Genomic DNA, 14,798 nt, shown 5'->3' with positions numbered 1-14,798 from the left:
TTGAAATTAAACATCTATGATTTATTTAATTAAAGTGCAAATAGAAGTAATTGTTGCAAATGTACAAATACAAATGAAAAAAAACCAACAACAACAAAACCCTGTTAATCAAATTGATTTACCTTGAGGCCACTAAAACACACAATCATCATTACACACCCTTTTCAAAAAGCATGTGCCTGGACGGAAAATGGTGGACCAAATTACAAACGCTTCACTTATAGTGTGTTCCATAACAGAACACTATAGGCAGGTACAAATTTCATCCTTAAAAACTAAGATTTCATGTATTGGTAAAATCAATGCCAGTTTTCCAAGCAGCTACAACAAATATTGGAAATTGGAATAAGTGGTCCCAAGTATTTCGATGACATTTTCTGTAAATTAACAAACGATACACTGTCTATACACCAGACTAGCATCTAGATTCTAACGTTTACATTCAACTAGTCCAAAAGTGTCAACATCACAATAAAACACATTCCTTCTGTAAGGTAATGCAATCATGCCTTTACGCAGACAAAAAGTAAAATTTTCAACATCCAATAAAAGAACATTAAATGAGGAAATTTTGACGTAGTCAATGAATGTCAGATTGATGAGCATTAAAAAAATAAACATTCTAATCTCAATGTTTTCACTACTTGATGTTTTAAGAAAACTATTTTTATAATCATTTTGTTTATATCATATCTCTGCATTAAGATAAAAAACAATCACATCAGTCACATGAAAATATAATACCTATAGACTAGATGACCTTCTCAAAAATGATTGAGCCGTAGATCACATATGTTTCTGACTAGATTTGATGTAATGAACACAGCAATCAAACGTAATTAAATTGCAAATCTCCCTAAAATATACCTTGCACATTGAAACTTTAACAGAAAAACTGTGTTGTAACAAGGTGTACAGAAATACCTGTGCTCAGGTAAATTATTCATTTGAGGTCTCTCATGCTAATTCAAAGATTAGCAAACAAAGGAAAGTCACTTTGAGCAGAAAAAGACAGACTAAGTGCATGCATTAACAAGTATTGGTTCATTTATAATGTGATTATGTAGTTTTGATTCATTGTTTTGAACAAATTCTGTCTTAGATAAATTTAATCATATTTTAGAGATATTATAATTATTACTAGAAATCTAGCAGTTCTTAAAGCAAGGAAAATTAAATTTGTATGTAACAAGGAAGATTAAAACTGATTGTTCTCCCACAAAAACAGACAAGACAAGATTACGTGAGATATTTTTGAAGAGAAATGCTCATAAGCTAACATGAAATCTCTTCCAAGAGTAAGTACAAACCCTCTACTTGATTTGCAGCTCCACAAACAAGATATATGACTGGCAGTTTTGTTAGTTATAAAATGACTTACATTGTATTATCACAGCTTGAGGATTATTAGCTTTGGAAATTTCTTGTTACTTCAAATATCTGAAACAAAATATTTTAGAATGAAAACAAGTGTATGTATGAAAGAGATTAAGAGTTAATATTACAAGTGCAAACTTACTTGGCAGCCCAATCAGTGCGGCCATGGATACCCCCACTTTGACGACTTCCACCAACAGTAGCAGAATTTTTCAATTCAGATCCTAAACCAACAAAAGAATGTTTAAATAGAAGGAAAGTAAGAGCATAACTAAAAATCAGTTTGCCACAGCTAATCCTAAAAATTACCAGAGTTCACAAAATCATGAAGGGGGAGTCTTGTTGTATGACCTGAAATATACCTAGATTTAGATAGGTAATGATTTTTTGCAGAGTCAATGTGAGAATGTGACGGATTCCATGATGATTCATTTTCTGGGAGAGCCGCAGGAGTTTCACCAAGTCCTAGACTTAAGTCATCTCTACCTCTGGAACATTCATAATTTCAGATGTAAACTTTAAAAAAACTTCTTATGTGAGAAATTAATAATTATTAGATATCAATACACACCTAGTAATATTTGTGCTCTGACCTGCAACATACCGAGCAACTGCCAGGTAATGTTGCTTGGCACTCAATTTACGTGGTTGAAATGCATCAGCATTGTAAGATGATGAGAGCTGCCAATTTGCAGATTGGCGGTTTTCTTTCTGTCCCATCATTTGTGGTTTGTTGGAACTATCTGGCATTACAATTTTGCTCCTAAAAAATAAAAAAATAAGGATGAACTGAAATCAGCTCAATGAGATGTAGAAAGTGACGTTGTAAAAATCGTACTCACCCTAATATATCTGCAAATGTATCATAATTGCTTTGATCATTCCATGGGTAGTTACGAGGTTTTTGATTGCCCCCTTTGTTAAAATTAAGTGCTTCTCTGTTAAATACAGACCTATGGGCTGATGAGCTTAATTCTTGATTGTGGGAGTACATAACTTTATCAGTGGACAAACCAATTGAAGCCATGAAGTCTCTCACTGGATCTTGTTGTGGAGCATTTGGTAATCTATTTGTTTCAGGGAGTTGAGCAAGACTTGATCGTCTACTTTCAGACTCTCCACCACCCTGTCTGCGACCAGTACTCACTACATTCTGCTTCTTGTTTTCAGGGTTATTTCCTTTAACATTACTACTCATAGCCTGGGATTTACTTTGAAAAAGACTGTTTGAAAAAGAACTGTTTCTTGTGCGGAGAGAACTGCGTTCTGGTCCCTTATTAAAACTAGATCCCAGATTAGAAGTGAGCTTGGAATCTTTCATCACATGTTGCATGTTTTCTGTTACAACATCGGAGTCAGGATCGGCAATCAGAGTTGATGAACTATGTTTGCTAACTTGGGATTCATTTATGGACTGAGAAAGCAGCTCTGATGCTGTGGCAACTTGCTTCAGTGAGGAACTAAGATCACGATTTGCTTTGGCAGATTCCATCCTTTGGTTGCTATCTGGCAACTCAACAATGTTTAATGGAAGCAATTGTGCACTTGGTCTTGATTTTTGACCGACGTTTCCTGCAGGAGGGCGCTGTCCAACTTGAAAGTAAGGGTACCTCAAGGCCTGCTGGGCAGTTGGTCTCTTGTTAGGTGCCCACATAAGTAAGAGTTCTAGTAGCTGAATACCATCTTTACTGGCAGATGGTACAATTGAGGGAAGTTGAGTACGAGAAAATTGAGGAAACTTGAAATTCATAGATGATGCTAACTGGAATCCTTGAGGCCATTCGTGCTGTAATTGAACATTTCCAGTTTAAAAAAAATAGGACTGAGTGTGTACCGAGACTGAACGAAATTTTGAGCAATATCTTCTTACCTTATCTGGTGTTCCCAAATATGAACAAATTTTGAATATCTGATCCATCTCACTGTTACCAGGAAACAGAGGTCTTAGAAGGTATAGTTCTGCCATGATACATCCCACAGCCCATAAATCAATTGGGCTATTGTAGTTTGTAGAGTGCAACAAAACTTCAGGAGCTCGATACCTAAAAGAGAAGGGTGGTACCATAACACTCTTCCATACATTTAATTTATAGAGACCAAAGAAAAGAAGGGGCTTGATTATTTACCAACGGGTTGACACATAATCAGTAAATGGAAGTCTAGAACGTATTTCCCTTGCCAAACCAAAATCTGCTATTTTAACTAGGTCTGGGCCCATACATAAGAGATTTTCAGGCTTCATATCTCTGTGGAAGAACCCATGTCGATGCATAAAGGCTAAACCCTGAAGAACTTGATACAAAATATTGCGAATATCAGATTCAGGAAAGGGTTTTTGCCTAAAACAGAAGAGACATTATAGTGTTCATCTCTGTTACTTAAAAAAAATACCACTAATGTAATACCTCAGTACCCCTTACCTGTCTTTCATCAATTGATAAAGATTCTCTTTCATGTACTCAAATACAAAGTAAAGTGTATCATTTTCACGTATCACTTCTTTTAGTTTCACAACATTGGCATGGGATAGCTTCTGCAAGGACTAAAATTTATTTTTGTTAGAAATAATTGGTATTCAAACAAAACAAAATAAGCTATTAAAGAGTACATTTCCTGTTAAGCTTAACATTGACTTCATACCTTGACCTCTCTTAAATTCATTGCTTCCTCCCATGAAAAATATTTTCTTTTCATCCTAAAATAAATAAATGAAAAATTACAAAAAACAACCTGAGCAAAACATACTTAAAAGAGCGGCAAGGAAAAAAAAAATAGCAGAGCAATTTTACCAACCGTTTGATTGCTACTTTTTCTCCTGTATCAATTCTTTGCCCAAGAACAACAGAACCATATGTTCCATCTCCGAGCTGATCAAGTTGTATATAACGATTCATAATTAATTAGTTTTTCTAACGGATGCAAGACAGGTTGTTTTAATAAAATCTGAAAGGGAAAAAATCCAGTGAAGACCAAACCATTAATTTTTTTTTTTTTGAAAATTCACTTACAGACTACACCTTACAAAACAGACCTAAAAAAATGAGATATTGTAAAAAGAAAGTATTACATCTGATTATTCACTATAAAGTGAGATGCTACAGTAAGTTACCAACAAAACATGCAAGTTGCAGTTTTTAGACTATCAAGCATTATGTTTTTCTCGACAAGATGTCACTGGTTATATTTTACCCTAAGAAAACCATTTCTCATTGTCTATTGAAAGTACAAATTACTCCTCTAAGCTGTCAAGACTAGAAAAAAACTCTGCCAAACAAAACACACTAACACATCAGATGGCCTCCTTTCCCCCGCACACAGGTATTGATTATTTCCTGTGCAGGCCACTGGACTACTACACAGTCCACCTCATTTGGCCTTTCCTGTTTCTTAACTTCAAACGCATTGTAGTTTTAAAACATTTTCTTGACTTTATAAGCTGCAATAATTTTCTATAGACACACACCTATATCCATTATAGTCACGTGATGGGTCCCTGCCACACAAAAGCAATGGGACTCCCGATAGTTTGACAATCTCCAACTTCAGCTCTATACTTTCCCCTCCAACTAACAGCCCTTCACCCTCACCCCCCTTGCCACAGCCATATCCATCCAACCCAACCCTGCCCTTTCCCTCCCCTCTCCAACAAGTCCCCTCCCACATGTCTGTACAGCTAGGGTAAGGGGGTCCTGAAGGGGGCCACCAGTCGGTTGCTTAGCAACCTGGCCACAAAACATAAACACCATAATTAAGGGCAGAAGTTGTGAATTTGTGTCAGTTCAGTTGCCCTCATGCAATTGAATCCTCTGCCAAAATCGTCAATCTTCATTGTTCAAAACAATTGTTAAGATTTTGTAACTTTTACAATGTGACTGGGAATATGACCTCATACAAATCTACTTCCCACTCAAAGTAACGCTCCTGTTTAACTTCTTATTTTCCAATGTTTCATCAAAATCAAGGAAATAATTTTCAGTTCTAGAATAACTAATTACAATCTTACCACTAACATTGAAGAAGGGAGCGTTTATCATGGTTTCATGAGAGACAGCCCATTGAGCTCACATGCAAATAAAGCCTTGTCACTCAAACTCACAAAGGCCAAAAAATGAAAAAAAATTGAACTTCTCCTGATATGTTATGTTTAAAATGAGAAACAATGTGAATGTGTAAGATTAGAGAAATTGAAGCTAGCGAGGATTGCAGAGACAAACTGTACAACCGACAAAACAATATCAAGGATGATTCAAGACACTCAGTATACGTCATGTTTGCTCTTTCAAAAACACGTCAAATAAGAGAAATGAAATAATTCCCCAAATTAATTAACCGATTAAACCCGCATACCGGTGGAGAGGTTGGTTGGGGGAAGGGGGGGATTGTTGTTTGTCTTTTAGTTCGTCTCGTCGTTCGTCTTCGCTTCGACTTCTCTTTTCTCCTCATCCACCTCATCCTCCTTTACTCCCTTCCTCACCTTTTGACTATGAAACATCACCGTCTCTGTCTCTTCCTTGTCTATCCATTCCTCTTTGACTGTCTCCTTCACGAGAAGATTGGGATGAGATGATGGGAGACTACTGGTAATCGTGCGCGATCATTAAATAGTGCGTCAATATAAGCACTAACCTATTTGACGTGTCTGTTTTGTTACGTTGCAATTTATTAGATTTTGGCCGAAGTGGTGCAGTCTCTTCGATCAGATAATTTTACTGCACTCGTTCACTCATGGTTCCAGAGTATGGAACATGTGCTAAAAAGAACAACAGCGAGCAGCGGAGTAATATTGCGATTCGCGCAACTCGACCGGGATAAATCTCATAATTTTCGTGGAGTCTATTGCCATTGTTTAATGAGAGTATTTCTCAGCGCAATCGTTTTACTGCCAGTATGCCATATTTCACTTGAATCTGGCAATTTTTCCACGTGAGTCTGACTGTCGCAGTTTTTTTGTAATCCTACTGTCAAACAAGCAACGTATTGTTAAAGTTCTATCAAATTTGACAAAATTCTCGTCTCGTGTAGTTTTTAAAAAAGTAGATAAATATTATAGTAACTTTACAAGTTAATGTTGAACGTGGGAATTTTTTGCCCGATTGAAACTTTATCTTAACCTTTCTTTTAATATTACTTCGGATTTGTTTGCTTTTTACCTTTTTTTAAAAAAAAAACAACAAAAAAAACGACCAACCAGTTGTGCTATCACGCGCGATTACTCGGAATTTTTATTTTAACTCGTTTGGTTCAATATTTGAAACAAAAAATCCGTCTTTGAATCGTCGACCTTTTCTTTCTTTGCTTCACAACTGCCCCTAATTTAGCCAACATTATGTGTTGATCCTAAAATTGAAAAAAATAAAATATTTTAATGAAAATTTCCTAGCTCACATGCAACAACTTGCAGATTTTTCAAGATTGTCTTACTTCCGCAATCTAACACCATTTCTAATGACAATCAATATAATTTGTGAATTGTCGGCGGAGGTGTAGTATTTCAATTTGTGTCTTTTGGTTATAGAAGAAACAATGCGGGGAACAGTGTTGAAATTAAAGAGTTATACCTACATAGTAAGTACCCACTCGAACTTTGTACAATAGTTGTGGCCTTAGGTGGAATTGGTGGTAAACTTATTGTTTGTTTCATAGGATAGCAGCTCTCCTGATGATGTGTCTGGAGAAGAAGGCCAGAATTTTGATTCATGGGGTGACAAGAAAAAATGTGCACCAAAATCTCCAACTGAAGAAGACAGGAGATCACAAGACGTGAACAAAAACATCTTAATGTCCAATCTTGAACTTCAAAGTGCATCTTCTCCAGTTAAGCAGGTTGCACCTTGCTTATCAAAAAAAGCAAAGGCCCCTTTTCAACGTCCAGTATTTGATTGTAAGAGAGTGAATCCAAGTTTAATCTTTTTATATAACCTGTATAATTTCCTCTCACACACTGATTTGTTTCAGGGGATGATGAAACCATGTGGAAGGCCATGTCCCGTCATCCTTTGTTTGCAAAGTACATGGAGGTTTGTGCTTCAAATTCACATTCTTGTTTTTAAGTTTTGTCTGTCCTTAAGTTTCACTAACATATCTCAAACCATTGCTTTCCAGTTACAATCACAGCTACACAAGCTGTTTGAAGAGATTCGTTTAGACTGCAAAAAAGGTATCTAATTTTTTCTGTCTTGTCTCTATTAGGTTTTTTTTTTTAAGTATGGTGGGATTTTAAGAATTGGCATGTCACTGTTGTTTTTACCCATGTAAATTCCCACTGGAACTTGTCCTTTTAGATGTTTATAATAAATTTTTTCTTCTTTTTTTTTTTCCCCCGTTGAACAGCTGCTTGTGAGAAGGCATTTGCTGTGCTGGTGAAAGATTCTGCAGACTCCCCTATTCAGGTTACTTCAATAATTGTGGAACCTAAATTTCCTATAGAATCTCCTCCTAAGAAGAGAGGTAGACCTATTAAGAAAAGACCTGGGAGACCACGAAAATATCCTCAAACAAACTCAACAGAGTTAGTATTTGTTGCTTCTTGACATGTCAGCTGGCACTGTACTTTTTCTTTTGTTAATGCTTTTTAATTTTTAGTTGGAGCCCTAATATCACCACAGTAACACCTCTTAAACCACCGAGAAAATGCAGAGATGAGATATATCTTTCGCGGTAAGACTTATCTTCATGATATTTGTTTGCAGATTCAACTAATAAAATTCATTTGACTTGATTTGAGTCCACAACATTGTCTACACATGTAGGTGCTTTTCCTTTCAGAAAACCAAGCTGGATTTGTCAAAATTGTGCCAGATGCTTTTCTAGTGCAAGATGGCTTGATCGTCATAAATCTGTCTGTTCTTTCTCAAAGTAAGTGATGTCCTTTTTTCCCCCCCACTCTTGTTTCCAGCATTTGCTTTATTTGTCGATAAACTCATGTAACCAAACATTTTTATTTTCTAGGCTGTCAAATCTTGATACCAATGCAGATGATAAGAAACAAGATGCATCTCAAACCTCAAATTTAAATGCCAGTTTGTTAAGCGACCTATCTGCTGCAGTTGGTGACATGGACAGGTACAGTCGATTTCTCAAATATTTATCTGCAATACATGTTGTATATGCCTGTAATTTTATTCTGTTTTCGTACCTCTTCAGGTCTGTCTCTCAAGTCGAAACCAGTGAGGTTCTACAGATGTTATCAGATTCTTGTTACAGTGTTGTAAAAGCTGAGTGAGTATTGGAGCTTAACAGATTTTAAAATGGTCACAATTATCATTTTTTTTCCAAAAAGTAAAATGTGTTTTTTCTCTTTCTCTTCTAAGGCCTTTATCTCCTTCTTATCAAATTCATGATTCAATTCCATTGCAACCTAAAATGGAAAACCTCAATGACACTGAAACTGATGAGCTCCCATTAGGAACTTCATTCGATGATGATTCACAATGCATCGATGAAGAAGCATCTGCTCTGTGTTGTGGGAAATGCAAACAACAATTCACAATAGAGGACCATTTGGAGCGACATTGGGAAGAGCAACCTGAATGGTCTGTTTTTTTTTTTCTTTTTAAATCTTTTAAAGGTTCAATAAACTGAAAGGTTATTGGATTTGAATTGTAATGGTCCCTTTCTCGTTTCTTTATTTTCAGCAAGTTGTATGTAACTCATGAAAGTAATGTGGAGTCTACTAATTACTCATCAGATTCCAATGTATCAGCCTGTAAACATTGTGGAAAAGTTTTTAGGAGACATAAACTCTTGAAGCGTCATCAAAGCATGTGTCATGTGAAGTAAGCCACTTTTTCATTCTTTGATTTGTGAATTTTTGTGCTCCTACATTTACTTAATGTTATGTTATTTAGGTCCAAGAAAAAGCTGTGGCAATGCATTCATTGTTTTAAGGCATTCAGCAGACAGATGCATCATGAACAACATCAAAGAGAGTGTACTTCTAAAGGGTAGGTAAACCACTAACTAGGTACATTAATTAGTTATTTTGTTTTTCTTCTCTTGTTTGCTCCTTTACTTTGACGCATTATATTTTACAGTAAACATTATGGAAAGGAAGCACAGAGATGTGAAAACTGCTCTTTGTTGTTCCCAACGCAAAAGAAACTTCTCAAACACCAGGCTATTTGCTGTCCTGACAGGTATGTCATTTCAACTCTTGCATTTACATTGGGTGTCATCTCAGGATACAGTCATTTCCCTGAGAAGGATGCCATGTATTCAGTGTACCTCTTTTATGTTGGGTTTTTGTTACTACAGCAATAATCATATGATAAAACTCCTGAAATGCCTGAAATGTTCTTTGGTTTTTCCAAGTTATAAAAAACAACTCAAACACAGAGCAGAATGTTGCCCTGACAGGTAATAGAGTCTGAAAAATCTGTTGATGCTTTTCAAAGAAAATTTCTAGGATTGTTTTTGAATGCTGTCCTTTTTTTTTCCCAGTGATACAGATGAGATGGTTTGCTGTCGATGTTCCAAAGTATTAATAATGCGGGACAGAATGGCTGCTCACAAGAAAAAGTGTTGTAAATCTTCAAAAAAGTTCCAGTAATTAAGATATTATTACTAGTTACTATTTGTTCTGTAATTCTCAGTGCAAGCTACAATCTCAGTTGTAAGTTGAAATGTTAAGAAAAGCTACACTATCTGTTTATAGCTTTAAATATTTCTATATGTTGCATTCTTAAAATGTATATTTTGTTATGTTAATCTTCCATATCTTGTAAATATTACCTCTACTGCTTCCTTTTTATACTGTTGTAGCATGATTTTGTTCTTACCTACGATAAATTATATTAGTGCTTTCAATTATTTTTTCTATCTATCTCCTCCAAAATGGGGTAGTCTGTTAATTTAACTTTAAACTTGAAAACACTCTCTGAAACTGAAATGTCCCTGAAAAGCCAAAGGGAAAACCCCTTTAGTTGTACTCTATTTTTAAAAGACTATATGATCTCAACTTGACATCAAACCGTTAATCGGTTCCCTAATTAAGACTGAAGTTTAGTGCCATAGACTAAAAGGTTGCAAGGATGTCTTCTCTAATGTAATCCAGATTTTTTTTTTTTCAGAAACGTTCCTTTTTTGTGTTCTAGAACTTTGTGATGCTCCAGTGCCGTTATTTCTCCAATTTTCTGTTTTGCATCTGTTTCTTTATCTGTTTTGGATTGATTACTATATCCTTTAAATCATTGCACTATTGAAGCTACGTCTGTGGTCTCAATACCTCTTTGTATTCTTTTGTTCTTCTGAGTTTTGCTTCTGATTTGGAGCTATCCAAAAGAGAGCGGTTAAGCAAGAATGACACAATGTAAACTAGCTCATAACAATGAGCAGTTTCCATGTTAGATTTTATGTATACTTTATTCAAAAAGCTTTAGCTCCGAAATAATTCTGATCTGCTAAACAATACTTGCAAATTTTGTTGCCAGCAAAATTTTGGATGTGGTCAATGATGGTCATTTTGTTATATGTGTACTATTTTTTATGTTATGTAACCGTTAGATCATGTTGTAAGAAAGAAACATTCCTTTAATGGAAGACACATTATCCTCTTTCCAAGTTTGTCGGTAGATTATTAAATGTGATTATCGGACTTAACATTAGAAATCTACAATGTAGGTGATAGAAATGTTCATACAGGTATTTCAATTGTTGCTGTATTATAGACTGTTAAAGCTAAGATCAGTGCAAACAATATCAAATCACAGTAAACTGCATATGTGATTCTTTAGTGTTTGTTGGATGTCTGAGTGTTTTGGGTCATGACTGTTTTCATTTATATAGTATAAGTAAAAAATTATAATTTAGAGGAGGTGCATGAGTTGACTTAAAATCACTTGTTGTCTGACCAGTGTTAATCATTTGTTTCTTATGTGTGTAAAATCTTAAACTTGATTGAATTGAGAATTTGTTTACATTATCTTCATTTTCTTTTCTCCATGGGGATAAGCTCTGATGAAGATTAATTTTACTAGGTATTTCTGCCATTTATTTTACCAAAGTGGTTTATAATCAGTATTCACAACAAATAGGATTGCATTGTTGTTTAATGTGATGCTTCAAGGTTCAAAGACCTCCTGTTTTCTTCCTTTTTAAAATTTGTTTTGATTTAGAAGGTACCCACTTTTTCAATTTGTATACTCTTACCAATTACCAAGGACTTGATGTTTTCTCTCTCTTTCTCTCAGTTGTCAGAAATTTTGTTACAACTCCATAATATCTCTGTACTCTTTTTGATCTTTAACCATTTTCATGAACACCTCAAATTTCTTATCATGATATCTGTAAATGTTTTTGTAAGAAATTTCATGATTTAACATAGTGTGGAAGCAATTTCTCCTCTGGAAGTTCATAAAACAAGGTTTACCTTGAATCAACAACTTTTTCATTTGGTGTTACAACATCTGCAAAACCACCCATAGCAATCATTGCCTCTCCCACAGACGAATAGATTCCAGCAGAGTATGCAGCCAACACTGCAGAACCCAAGAGAACTGATTCAGGTTCTCTAGCACAGAGAACTGGCAGCCCAAGGACATCTGCATGCACTTGAACAAACAACGGATTTCGACTGAGGCCTCCACACAACAGCACGCTTTGTATGTTAGTGATGCCTCCCTCAACTAAGGCATTAATAATATGCTTTGTGCCGTACTGCGTGTAAGAAGAAACAAAATAAAAAAATTAATGCAATCAATCATCAATTAATAAAACAAATATGGAAGTCTCTTATCAAGTGTAAATGTTACTTACTGCTAAGGCTTGGATAGTTGTTAAATACAAAATTGCAAGACTTTCCTCATCTTTGGCAAGAGTAATTCCAGATACCTAGAAATGAATACATCAAATGATTTTAGAATGATTGTTATTTTTTCTTTGCCTCAGCAGTAAAATTAAGGTAAAATGCCCCCTACTCAGAAAAAGGAATGATAATAATGCAAATAAAGAGGAAAAAAACAACAACAGATGAACACATTTTTTACCATTCCTAGGAGTGTTGGATCTGCAAGTGGAGAACGATTCCCATGAAAATCAGGCCACATGTGTAAATGTTTAGTCAAGAAAGAGGTATTGGACAAGTTTTTTTGCTTTGCCAGTTCCTCAAGAACTCCATTAAGGTAATGTTGAATATGTCTGCAAAAAAAATAAAAAATAACTGATATTAACTTTATTTGTGCGCTTACAGGTCAGTAAGTTCATACTTCATGTGTATGGAAACATACTCATTGGCACCTAACTTGCTTTTCACCAAAGATGTTGCTGGATGAGTGTTAATTATATGATCAACAAGATGCCCTGTACAAGTTTGTCCACCTTCAGTCAGCCATAAATTTGGAACCATTGCACTCCAGTATGGTCCCCATAAACCGTCCACAAAATGGATATTGTTCGACAAAACCATGTGGCAAGTTGATGTGCCAGATATAAGAGCTGCAAAGATAATATCAAAACAAACAAATTTGATGTTATGCTCTGTTGCCCAATAATACGGCTCAAATTACAGTAATCAATTTTTGCTATGGAACAGCAGAATTACCTAGCCTTGATGTAAAATCTGTGCTAATTTTTTCTGCATTGCATCCCATCAGTCCCACTCCACCAGCGTGTGCATCTATGATAGAGGTTGCAACTTTAATTCCTGGTTTCAACCCCAATTGTGCAGCAGCATCGTCACTTAATCCTTTGCCGACTGGTGTTCCAGGGTCCAATACTTCATTACCTGTGCAATATAGAGGTATAAATTAATTTTCATCTTTAATCTTCATTTATGCTTAGCTTGCTCTAGTACCAACCAATCTTTGCGGAGTTGTTTTCCAGAAGATCTTCCAAACCAATGCTTTTAAAGTAATTTTCATCCCATCCCTCCTTGTTCTTTTCACTGGCTATGTAGGTCCATTTGCATACCAATGAGCACAATGAGCTATAAAATTTTATGTTAGTGAGGAGACTGATATAACTTCAATAACATGTTATAGTCCAGTCCTACCGTGAATGTGAGCCTGTAGCTTTCCATGTCAGAAAATCAGGTAAGTCCATAAAATGGTATGCTGACTTCCAGGACTGTGGGATATTTTTTTTCAGCCAAAGTAGTTTTGGTGTTTGCATCTCTGGTGATATGGTTCCGCCAACATATTTTAAGACCTTTGGTTTCAAACTATTAATAAATGCAGCTTCTGAATTTGATCTGTGGTCCATCCAGAGGATAACATTTTGATCAGATTCACCTAAGAAATAGAAATAAATTAATTTTCCCTTTAAATTGATTTTTTATCCGCATTAGCAGAATGTTTCAGGTACTGTGATAAAATTTCAGTTTCACATTACCAAATGGGCTCACAGTTACTGGTAAGTGGTTCTGATCAAGAACAGCCAGCGAACATGTTGCATCAAAACCAATCCCCCTTATGTTTTCACCAGGTACATCTTGGGCCACTTCCTGAAACATATCATCTTTTTGAACAAAGTTCAACGATTCCATGAGGTTATGTAGACAACTGCATATGAGATGGGAAACTCTTTTCCAATCAGACGCTGCATCTCCCCGCTCAGGGCGAGGGGCTTCCCTGTCTCACACCCCCTCCGGCGCGGGGCGGAGCCGGGGCCCGGGGCAGCAGTAGGCCGCCACGTACCATCCCGGTCTTCTACCTTCATCATCCGCGCCATATACTCATGTCTGTCTACCTTGACCGCTGCACAGACGGCACCCCAGATATTCTCCGTGGACTGCTGGAAGTACTCGGGTCGAGGCGTCCAGGTCTTGGTTTCCCTCACGGCCACTCTCCGGACGTGTCCCGACGACGCGGACACGAGAGCCGCCCGTGCACTGCCCGTGCCCACGTCCACGCCGATCACAAACACGTCCTTGTTCGCCATGGCGTTCCGGAAGGCACTTGACAGGCTGCAGTCCGGTTCGCTATGCTCCTCGAGTGACTGTGTGAATGGATGTGGCGTGGTGAGTCCGGTCTGCTACGGAGCACAAACATCCTCCCCTCCCCTCACTCCCCCCTCCCTCTCCTGCCGTTCCCCCTGACCACAAGACTCACTCTTGAGTGCGACGTCATGACATGATTGTCTCTGGCATGCGGGTGCCATGGGGATCGACTGGGCATCGCGATGACCCTAAAATCGGACAACTCTTAGGGGGGTTTATCATCCTCATTTCAACTACAACGCGCCACGCGTGGTACAGCAAATCTCGATGGCGGTCAAGTTCCCTGTGAAGTACAGGGAATGACATCGCCCCAGGGGCGTAATTCGGATTTTCATTTTGAGGGCGGTCGTGTCGCACCCTTGCCTACTTTCGGGTAAATTGCTATTCAAATTGCCTACCCATCGGGCGGTTTACGCGATCAATTGTCTAGAAATAGACCCCTGAAAAGGCATGTAATGGATGACCTCTCGTCTACCCCTGGCTACGCTGG

General features: G+C 36.9%; 3 protein-coding genes across 9 annotated transcripts; 1 reads left to right on the top strand and 2 right to left on the bottom strand.

Moving 5' to 3' along the window:
- On the bottom strand, nt 1-5,936 carry LOC113210879 (serine/threonine-protein kinase MAK-like). 5 transcript variants are annotated; one of them, XM_026429048.2, is made up of 11 exons: nt 5,852-5,936; nt 4,171-4,320; nt 4,018-4,072; nt 3,798-3,919; nt 3,504-3,716; nt 3,248-3,419; nt 2,220-3,163; nt 1,949-2,140; nt 1,687-1,865; nt 1,520-1,601; nt 1-1,440 (listed from the first exon to the last, which is right to left on the bottom strand). In XM_026429048.2, exons 2-11 carry the CDS (start codon nt 4,269-4,271, stop codon nt 1,428-1,430), a joined length of 2,073 nt encoding a protein of 690 aa, XP_026284833.1. In that variant the 5' UTR covers nt 4,272-4,320; nt 5,852-5,936; the 3' UTR covers nt 1-1,427. The 5 variants fall into 5 exon arrangements, with proteins under 5 accessions (XP_026284833.1, XP_026284835.1, XP_026284838.1 ...); XM_026429050.2 differs by lacking the exon at nt 5,852-5,936 and adding an exon at nt 5,725-5,817; XM_026429053.2 differs by lacking the exon at nt 5,852-5,936 and adding an exon at nt 5,381-5,694.
- A 2-nt stretch (nt 5,937-5,938) lies between these two features.
- On the top strand, nt 5,939-11,749 carry LOC113210882 (zinc finger protein 729). 3 transcript variants are annotated; one of them, XM_052269154.1, is made up of 16 exons: nt 5,939-5,957; nt 6,893-6,942; nt 7,021-7,258; nt 7,333-7,394; nt 7,480-7,534; nt 7,708-7,885; nt 7,960-8,034; nt 8,143-8,232; nt 8,326-8,439; nt 8,521-8,595; nt 8,688-8,909; nt 9,012-9,152; nt 9,225-9,320; nt 9,411-9,512; nt 9,631-9,732; nt 9,817-11,749. In XM_052269154.1, the coding sequence occupies exons 2-16, from the start codon at nt 6,901-6,903 to the stop codon at nt 9,923-9,925; spliced, it is 1,701 nt and encodes a 566-aa protein (XP_052125114.1). In that variant the 5' UTR covers nt 5,939-5,957; nt 6,893-6,900; the 3' UTR covers nt 9,926-11,749. The 3 variants fall into 3 exon arrangements, with proteins under 3 accessions (XP_052125114.1, XP_026284847.1, XP_026284848.1); XM_026429062.2 differs by lacking the exon at nt 5,939-5,957 and adding an exon at nt 6,153-6,300; XM_026429063.2 differs by lacking the exon at nt 5,939-5,957 and adding an exon at nt 6,168-6,300 and having other exon boundaries at nt 6,779-6,942.
- LOC113210883 (FGGY carbohydrate kinase domain-containing protein) lies at nt 11,343-14,336 on the bottom strand. The gene is made up of 10 exons (XM_026429064.2): nt 14,059-14,336; nt 13,702-13,813; nt 13,364-13,601; nt 13,170-13,297; nt 12,914-13,096; nt 12,600-12,807; nt 12,360-12,510; nt 12,130-12,204; nt 11,744-12,030; nt 11,343-11,658 (listed from the first exon to the last, which is right to left on the bottom strand). Exons 1-10 carry the CDS (start codon nt 14,248-14,250, stop codon nt 11,580-11,582), a joined length of 1,653 nt encoding a protein of 550 aa, XP_026284849.1. The 5' UTR covers nt 14,251-14,336; the 3' UTR covers nt 11,343-11,579.
- Between the last annotated feature and the right edge of the window lie 462 nt (nt 14,337-14,798).

Source organism: Frankliniella occidentalis, unplaced genomic scaffold (genome assembly GCF_000697945.3).
Source record: "Frankliniella occidentalis isolate FOCC.00 unplaced genomic scaffold, Focc_3.1 Scaffold85, whole genome shotgun sequence".
NCBI classification, from domain to species: domain Eukaryota; kingdom Metazoa; phylum Arthropoda; class Insecta; order Thysanoptera; family Thripidae; genus Frankliniella; species Frankliniella occidentalis.
The sequence above is the reverse complement of the archived record's forward strand: the minus strand, read 5'-3'. Positions and strand labels throughout refer to the sequence as shown.

What these genes read in the sequence shown, in the direction of transcription:
- LOC113210882 (XM_052269154.1), top strand. Translation starts at nt 6,901, where the DNA reads ATGCGGGGAACAGTGTTGAAATTAAAGAGTTATACCTACATA. An exon ending in TCAACGTCCAGTATTTGATT is followed by an intron (nt 7,259 to 7,332) that starts GTAAGAGAGTGA and finishes GATTTGTTTCAG; the next exon opens with GGGATGATGAAACCATGTGG. An exon ending in GCAGTTGGTGACATGGACAG is followed by an intron (nt 8,440 to 8,520) that starts GTACAGTCGATT and finishes GTACCTCTTCAG; the next exon opens with GTCTGTCTCTCAAGTCGAAA.
- LOC113210883 (XM_026429064.2), bottom strand. Translation starts at nt 14,250, where the DNA reads ATGGCGAACAAGGACGTGTTTGTGATCGGCGTGGACGTGGGCACGGGC. An exon ending in CCGTCTGTGCAGCGGTCAAG is followed by an intron (nt 13,814 to 14,058) that starts GTAGACAGACAT and finishes GATATGTTTCAG; the next exon opens with GAAGTGGCCCAAGATGTACC. An exon ending in GCTACAGGCTCACATTCACG is followed by an intron (nt 13,298 to 13,363) that starts GTAGGACTGGAC and finishes AAAATTTTATAG; the next exon opens with CTCATTGTGCTCATTGGTAT.
- LOC113210879 (XM_026429048.2), bottom strand. Translation starts at nt 4,271, where the DNA reads ATGAATCGTTATATACAACTTGATCAGCTCGGAGATGGAACATATGGT. An exon ending in TGAATTTAAGAGAGGTCAAG is followed by an intron (nt 3,920 to 4,017) that starts GTATGAAGTCAA and finishes AATAAATTTTAG; the next exon opens with TCCTTGCAGAAGCTATCCCA. An exon ending in ATTTGGGAACACCAGATAAG is followed by an intron (nt 3,164 to 3,247) that starts GTAAGAAGATAT and finishes GTTCAATTACAG; the next exon opens with CACGAATGGCCTCAAGGATT.